The 8,307-nt window shown below is 57.4% G+C and overlaps 1 protein-coding gene across 6 annotated transcripts; it reads left to right on the forward strand.

Moving 5' to 3' along the window:
- The first annotated feature begins 28 nt into the window (after positions 1 to 28).
- On the forward strand, positions 29 to 8,239 carry PRKAB2 (protein kinase AMP-activated non-catalytic subunit beta 2). Of its 6 annotated transcripts, none has more exons than XM_059821732.1 (8): positions 29 to 64; positions 2,864 to 3,041; positions 3,265 to 3,431; positions 4,321 to 4,414; positions 4,952 to 5,072; positions 6,309 to 6,442; positions 6,754 to 6,822; positions 7,286 to 8,239. In XM_059821732.1, the coding sequence occupies exons 2-8, from the start codon at positions 2,880 to 2,882 to the stop codon at positions 7,361 to 7,363; spliced, it is 825 nt and encodes a 274-aa protein (XP_059677715.1). In that variant the 5' UTR covers positions 29 to 64; positions 2,864 to 2,879; the 3' UTR covers positions 7,364 to 8,239. The 6 variants fall into 6 exon arrangements, with proteins under 6 accessions (XP_059677715.1, XP_059677714.1, XP_059677713.1 ...); XM_059821731.1 differs by having other exon boundaries at positions 48 to 64; positions 2,713 to 3,041; XM_059821730.1 differs by lacking the exon at positions 29 to 64 and adding an exon at positions 1,815 to 1,917 and having other exon boundaries at positions 2,713 to 3,041.
- The last annotated feature ends 68 nt before the right edge of the window (positions 8,240 to 8,307 follow it).

Here is an 8,307-nt window from a genome sequence, read left to right on the forward strand (position 1 = left end):
GGCGGTGGCGGCGGGGGGTGTCGCCATTTTGGACGGAGGCGGAGAGCGGGGCGGCGGCGGCCAGGTGGGGCCGCGGTCGGGGCCGGGCCGGGCCCCGCGGCGGGGCCGGGGGGTGGCGGCGGGGTGTCACGGCTGGCCAGGCCGCGGGTAGGTGGGTGGCAGCTGGCCGGGCGTCGCTTGGCCGGGCGTTGCTGCGGGAGACGGTGGGTGAGGCTTGGCTGGGTGTCCCCACGGGTGACACTGCGGTGGGCAACGGCGGCCCGGGCCCCGCTGGCGGGGCTGACCCCAGCCGTGCCCTGCAGCCGGCTAGGAGCCCCTCAGGAGGGCCCTGTCCCTTGCCGGTGCGGCCCACTTCTCCTCAGGGCCATGGCAGACGCCGCTTCACCGTGACCTGGCAGGGAAGGGGAGCGGGCAGCCGTGGGCCGAGCATGCCGCGACGGCCCTGCCACTGCCACCGCCTTGTAGAGCCTTCGTCCCAGCCGTGCCCGCTTGCCGTGAGTCCGGGGGAGGGAGACTTTCCTCTCCCCGGTTTCCCAGCTCATCCCCTTCGCCCTACGGCAACCTCGCGGCTGAGCTCTGGTTCCCTTCTCTGAAAGAGGGAGGTGGGAGAATCCAGGCGAACCGGGCCTCCCTGCGTAACTCCGGTACCAGGAGGTGTCAGCCGAGCAGGCTGTGGGCAACTGAGGGTGCTGAACAGAGACCCCATCTCTCCAAAATAAACCCCCTCAGGCTGGCTGCCGGGGTTTCCCGGTGCGGGTCACCAGCCGGCTGGGAGAGGCAGCAAGCTATAGGTACATTTCGGGGGGAACTGGTGTATTTCACGTGTCATTTTCAGAAGCAAAGCGGGGAGGTGGGGCTGGGTGAAACTGAAGGGGCCTTGAGCTCTGGGCAGCAGGCACCCACCTTTCTGCTGGCTGCCGCTGGCGGCGGCTTGCTGTCAAATTGGGACCGGACGCGCTGAGATGCTGTGGAGGTTTGCTTGGGCTTTGGTATGGGCAGTGTTTCCGTTAGTAACTTGGATGTACTTGTGTCACACCATCAGTGCGTGCTGTGTTACAAAGGCTTGTCTGAACGCAGGAGGGTTTGAGCTGTAGAAGTTAATTCGGTAAAATCAAATACTGCAGGCTATGCTCAAAGAGCTCGCTGTCCCAGCGCAGAAGGGTGCCTGTGTGCACGATGCAGGAGGTGGAGTGGTCTTGTCTGCACGGGGTTTTGGATGCCACGTGCTGGAAAGGAGCCACTGCTTAGGAGAAACCTCAGGAGGCGTTTGGAGAGTGTGACCTGTAGGGGACAGCCAGAGGGACCGGATTCCTTTTAGAGAAAAGAAAGAGAAGCTTTCACATCTGTTAACACCTGCACATATCTCTCAGGTCTGTCTTGGTACAAGAGGATGTTCAGCCTTTCCTACCTTCCTCCCCATAGATGAGAAGTAAGGGAGCCTTAGCAGAGATGCTGAGGAAGAAGCTCCTCAACAGCAGGTCTAGTGGCACAGGGGCAGGTTTTGTGAGGAGCTGGCTGAGCCTCCTCCAGGGCAGAGGGGGAAGATGTCAGAACAAGTGGTGCAGCTCATCTCAGCTGGATCTTCAGGTACACTTGATCCTCACTGAGAGCGGGTGGGGGTACGGGTTAGCTGTCCTCTCGAGCTGCCTTTTAGCCCTCAGAATTTAAGAAATACTTTAGTAATTGCTCCATAATGTTCTAAAGCCTGGCTTTGGCTGACAGCCTTGCCTAGCACCCTTCATATAACTTGATCTTCTAAACAAATCCCCAAATGTCGCAACTGAGTGCATGAAGCAAAGCTAGCTGTCCTCTTGCCTTGCCCTGCGGAGCCCATGATCAGTGCGGTAAGCTGAAAGCTGCAAAATAAGCCTGGAAAGGGGGCAAGAACCCCGATCCATCTCAGCTGCTGGAAACTGGGTAAGGCCTGAAGAGTCCCACATAGCTTGCAGTGGCTCTGTTGTTTGTCCGGAGAGGTGTGTAGTTGTTCATGGCTTGGCACCATATGGCCGGTTCTTCTGCTTTGCCTTCTCTGAGCTGGGTGAGATTGGGGGTAATGGCCCATCTCCAGCTGTGGCGCGGCACTGAGGTGGCTGGGATTGCCCTTCCATTGTCGTGTGCCTTGGGATGGCTGGGCAGATGCTGGAGCACTCGCGGTGATGCTGCTGCTTAGGGTCACAACAAGCGGACCTCCTCACTGCACTGTGCTGCAGCTGACATGGTGGCTTGTCTGGTGAATCATAAGTGAATGCCATTGAGAGCTGAGCTTTTTGCAGACACCACGGCATTAGCCCCACGCCTTGGCCAAGCTCCAGGTTGGGCGATTCCACTCGGACACTTTAAACGCTCCTGTCACCTTTGCCAGGCATGAGGCTCTGCTCTTCTGCCCGTGAGCTCTTGGAGACTTGTTGGGAGCTGTTAAACAGCTGCTACTTTCACCCTCCAGCTGTTTTCTTGCTGGATGTAGGGGATTTGTCTGTAGACCCAGACTGTGGGACTGTGAAAAAGGCTCTGTTAACGCCAAGCAATTGATTTGCCAATAAAGGTTTGCTTTATTTTTCCCATCAGCCCCTCCTACTATGCCAGCTGCGTGGGACGCAGTGTAACTGGTATCGGTTTTGGAGTACAACAATTACCAGCTTAACTAGAGTGATGGTTCATGAGGATACTGCTATAATTAAGTCAAGCTGTCTTGTTTGTTAAATTCCCTTTCAGCTCCCAAACTTGGCAACGGGAATGAACTTTGGGCCTTTCTTAGGATCGCTGTCAGTCTCCCCTGGCAAAGAGCATTGGGAAACGGTGCCATTGCTCCTCTCCTCACTGCCAGAGCCCGTGGGCACAGGCACACTGCCGTTCTCTCTCACAGGGGCTGCTGAGCTGTCATGGGGAACACTACCAGTGAGCGAGTGTCTGGGGAGCGTCATGGCTCCAAGTCCCACCGCTCAGACGGCTCCGGTGCCCCCCACCCTGCCAAGGAGCACCCACACAAGATCATGGTGGGCAGCACCGACGACCCCAGTGTTTTCAGCTCCCATGACTCTAAGGTAGGTGCTGGCCGCTGCCTTTCCTGTCCTGCTCTCTGGGGCCCTGGCTGGGGCTTCAGCTCACTGGCTGTGCAGGGCTGTGCTCCCAGCCACAGGAGGGATCTGTGGAGAGCTGGGAAGGTGGAGGAGCTCTGCGATGTGCAGGTGGGCTAGGAGAGGCCAGGGGGAAGTAAATGTGATCCCGGTTGTCTTTCTCAGTCACGCTCTGGTTTTCTTTGCTCAGATTCCTGGGGACAAGGAGTTTGTGTCATGGCAGCCAGATTTGGAGGAGTCAGTGAAACCGTCCCAACAGGCTCGTCCCACTGTCATCCGCTGGGCCGATGGAGGCAAAGAGGTCTTCATCTCCGGATCTTTCAACAACTGGAGCACCAAGATCCCGCTCATCAAGAGGTAGCCAGTCCCTCAGGTCACTCTATGTTCTCCTCCACTCCATCACAGGGAGCATTTTCCCTTCTCTGTGCTGGTTGCTGTTCCCTTTGCTCACCTGGCTTTTCTCAGTTCACCCAATCTGGAGGGTCTCAGCAGAAATACATAGTCAGCTTCTTCCCTGGTTGGTGCTGCATGGTGGTGGGAAGTCGTGAAACAGAGGGACAGGACAGGATGGCCCACTTTGCTTGCCTAGCTGGATATCACGCAGTACCCTATCCTGGCAGCAGAGCCCTGCCCAGGTATGCGGCAGTCCCCTGGAAGCTGTCAGCTCTTCCCTTGGCTATGGCCTTACCCCATGCCTAGTTGTGTTGTTGCCAGCGGGGGCTGTTTATTTGTCCCTCACGTGTCTTCCTGCCCTAATGATGTTCTTGCTGTTCCACAATACATCTGTGATTTCCGTGGAAACACTGTGCAGGACTCTGGGCATAATCCCAGCAAATCATCTGGAATGGGTTTATCTCAATTGCAGGCTTAACAGAGCTGCTACACTTGCTGCCCCCATTCTGCGATGACAGCGCAGGGTTAGATGTGTTGCCCATGCATCCTCTCCAGTGTGTCTTGCACAGGGTGTCTGGCATGCCGATTTTTCCCTGGGCATGCAGGGCAGGTCTGCAGGCTGCCTCCTGTGCTCCTTGCGGCTGGACTCGTAGGGGTTTGAGCCATGCTGGTGCTCTGAATGCTCACACCTGTTGTGTCTGTGCCTCAGATCACTGACGATGAGTAAGCCTAACCCTGGGGTAGAGGGGCTGGGCAGTGCATTAAAAAGTGCCGTTTTCTGGGAATCCGTGGAAGAGCAATGTCCAGAGCATCAACGGGGTAATGCTGTTGCACATCTGTTCTCTCTGCACAGCCACAATGACTTTGTCGCTATCCTGGACCTCCCAGAAGGAGAGCACCAGTACAAATTTTTTGTGGATGGCCAGTGGGTCCATGACCCATCTGAGGTAATGCTCAAAGCTTTATCCCTGCAGATCTTGTCTTCTTCAGGGGGCTAGACATGATGTAACTGCAGCAGAGGGGGAACAGGAAGAGCAGAGGGTATCTGCCAAAACGAAAGGGCACCTCCATCCCATGAGTCTTTTCAGAGGCTGGTTCCTCTGGGCTTAGACATGCTATATGGGGGAGTGTCAGGGGGGTACTGGGGGGCAGGGAAACACCAGAAGGCCTTTAAGCCCCATTCAGAATGGGCTACATGGGAAGATGGGCCATGGGGTCAGCACTCACTTGCAGGTTCTACTCCAAACTGAATCACACGATAGCAGCATGGGAAGGAGAGAACACTTACCCATCGACATGTAGCAGGATGGAGGGTGAAAATGGGAGCAGAGATCTGCAGGTGTAGAGCAGAGCTAGACAATGGCCACCTGCGCTCTGAGTTAACAGCGCTGCAAAGACAGCTTGGGCTGGGAGGATCTAGGAACCATCACGTGTGCTTTGATTGGAGGTGAACATAGGAAGACTCTTACCTCAGTTCTCTCCAGCCTGTGGTCACCAGCCAGATGGGGACAATTAACAACCTGATTCACGTCAAGAAGTCTGACTTTGAGGTGTTCGATGCTTTGAAGGTGGATTCCCTGGAGAGCTCAGAAACCTCAGGTCGGGGTGAGTTTTTGTGGCATTACAGCTTTGCATGTGCTATTTTCCACCTCCTCTGCTCTGAGACTCGTTGCTCTGGGGGGTGAACAGACCCCCTGAGCAGAGATGTGGGCCTGCACCTGGGAAGAGTAGTGTTTGGCAGCATGTCCTCAGCAGCCCACAGATGAGGCCTTGTCTCCATGGAGCGGCTGTGCTGGTATAACTTGTTCTGTGTTAGCACTGTCCCAGAGCAGGGTCAGTGCCTGTGTGCAGCTGAGACAGCTATTTCAGACTGGTGAACCCCGGAAACATCATCCCTTTCTGTCTGCTCAACTGTGAGTCATCTGATCTGGGGTACAAGCTAGGCGAGAGCAGGATCCAGGTTATTTTCAGCAGCCACTCTTCGCTTTCATGCCAAGGTAATTTGTACTAGTGCTAGCACATCAGAAACCTCCCTCTCCACTTGCATTACAGCAGCAGGTTAGGTTACCATGCGGACACCAGCAGCACTGGCTCGGTGTGTAATGCTGGCAGGTAGCTTCGTCGTGTTTCGGTCCAGGGCGCTCTGAGTGCAGCCTGCTGTCCCTGGTACAAACCCGATCTCAGATATAGCCTCAGCTCCACGTCCATGCCCAGCCTGGGCAGGAGATACTTCGTTGGAAAGAAGTCAGCAAGCAGCTGGAGCTCCAGGGAGGTGGAGCCCTTCTGGCTGCTGGCTGCTCCAAAACAATCAGGTCAGATGTGGCTGAGAGATACAGCCAGTCCAGCTTCCAGTGACTATGAGCTACCATGGTCCCTCACACAGGCTGAGCAGCTGCTCGGTCTGGCCTTCCTATTTGCCCTTTCTGGGTCCTCCTCGTCACACAGTCCTGCAGCACTGAGAGTGGGCAGGCATGCTGCTTGCTGTGGCCCTGCTGCAAAGGGTACAGCTCTGGGGCAAGCCAGCTGCCTGCTACAGGGAGAGGGACCTAGCTATGCTGAGAGCCATGCGCAGGGGTCTTGGGGTGGATACCACAGGGTGCTTGTGTTGTGTACCAGCATGTACCAGCTTACAGCCCTGCTTGGAAACACCCAGGGCTCGCCTGGCTGCTTACTCCGCTGCGAAAAGGCTGAGTTGTTGCTATAGGATACATGGCCATGGCTCATGGAAGATGTTTGTGCCTGAAAGACCCTGCTGGGTCCTTCTCAGTGTCTTGGGAGCTGCTCTGTGCTCGCCAGTCCTGCTTTAGCCGTTTCATGTCTCCTCCCACCTCTTCTCTTTAGACTTATCAAGCTCACCACCTGGTCCTTACGGCCAAGAGATGTATGTATACCGGCCCGAGGAGCGCTTCAAATCCCCACCCATCCTTCCGCCTCACCTCCTCCAAGTCATCCTCAACAAGGACACCAATATCTCGGTGGGTACCAGCATACTGCCTGCACACAGAGAGCCACACTGGGGTTGGAAGGGGAGTCATGTCTGCAGGGAGCCTGGTCTCCCCTTGGCTCGTGCCTGGACCTTGCCGTTTACTGGGAAAGGCATCAGTTTTCCCATTAACCATGCTGGTTTGTCCCCTTGCTCTGCCTGGTGCTTAGCTGAGCTCTGTTCCTGTTCAGAACAGCCAGAGACACCAGCAGCTCAGATTGCCTGAGGTGGCAGCTCCCTGTGATGGCTAGGGCTGGGGGATCAGGGCTCTGCTGTTCTCCTATGACACTCCTCTTGTCCTAGTGTGACCCAGCACTGCTGCCCGAACCCAACCACGTCATGCTCAATCACCTCTATGCGCTCTCCATCAAGGTAAGGGCAGGTCCCGCGAGGCTGCTGGGTGAGGGAAGAGGAGCTGCTGTGGCTCCCAGGAGCCTGCAGCGAACAGAACCTGGACAGCTGTGGGGTAGAGACAGTGGTGCAGGGATGGGAGGACCCACACAAGGACAGCTTGGCTGCCTGGTGAAGCGTGGCACACACCGGGATGTAGGTTGTGGTCTCCTTATAGCCCCCAGTTCCCTGTAGCTGCCTCCCCACAGCGTGGTGGAGCTGGGTAGCCCTGGGCTCTCCTGTTGCGTACCAGACACTTCCTTCACTCTGCCCTGGCTCCCTGTCATGGGTGTTAGATGTGTCTTGGTGTCTGTGAGGCTTGGGAGAGCAGGGACATGCTGGGGCTGCTCCCTGAGCCCACAGAGCCCTCTTCCTGACAGCTGCCTTGGGGGTGCCACGCTCCCGGCTCTCCCACCTGCTCCCACTGACGCTGTGCCTCTCGCAGGATGGTGTGATGGTGCTCAGTGCCACGCACCGCTACAAGAAGAAGTATGTCACCACGCTGCTGTACAAGCCCATCTGAGCCAGGGCCTCGCCCGCCCCCACGCAGGACACGAAACGCCGCTTTGTCTGCACACACTGGGCCACGGGACTGTGTGAGAACTGGCCGCTGGCTCCAGCCTCGAACCTGGCAGGGACACAGGCTCCAGCGATGAGCCCAGGGCCGCTGGGGCCTGTGACACTGTCCCATCCTACTGGTGTGGTTTGATTTAACCCTTGGTTTCCGCCCACCAACAGCTCCCCTTGGCTTCTGTGAGTCTCTGGGGCCACTTTGTTTGCTGCTCACCAGAATAGCCTTTCCTCGCGCCCGACACGGAAGGGGCTTGACCCTACCTGTCTTCTCCAGCCTGCAAGAGTCCCGAGGCAGTCCTGGCACTGCCCCCAGCCCAGGCCTCCAGGAACATGTCCTACCTGCTGAAGGTTGCTGTGCTGCCCTGGTGATGAGCCTCCAAGGCCACCGTGATCTCTACGGGCTCTGAGACACCCCAGCCTGCCACCTGGCCCCTGTCCCACACCCTGAGTGTGGGGCTGCCCCCCTCCTTGTACTCCCCAGCTTCAAGGAGGGCTCTCTGCTCTGGCCCCAGCCCCAGCCCTTTGCCAGATTCAGCATCAAGCCAGCAGGAGGGAGGGTGTAGCTGGATGCAGCCGCGCTTACCTGCCACTGAGACAGCACCGTCAAGGACTGAACACCTGCCCTGTCCCCAACATGGAGTGTTTCTGCGGGGCAGGGCTGACCATCACAGCCAGAGGGGCACCTGCGCACACCCACGCTGGAGGGGGGCCTGGGGAGAGCAGAGCAGGGCAGGTACCCCAGGACCCCGGCTACACCGCCTGCTGCTGGAGCAGTGCCATGTGACAGGGTTTTCTCTATTTATTACAGTATTTATTGTTCTCTGTGCTACTGGCCTGGTGTTGGCGGGGGGCTCTGGAGCAGCAAGGGGAGGGAAGGGAGTGCCTGGTGGGGCA

The sequence above is a fragment of the Gavia stellata genome, chromosome 10, assembly GCF_030936135.1.
Source record: "Gavia stellata isolate bGavSte3 chromosome 10, bGavSte3.hap2, whole genome shotgun sequence".
Classification (NCBI taxonomy): domain Eukaryota; kingdom Metazoa; phylum Chordata; class Aves; order Gaviiformes; family Gaviidae; genus Gavia; species Gavia stellata.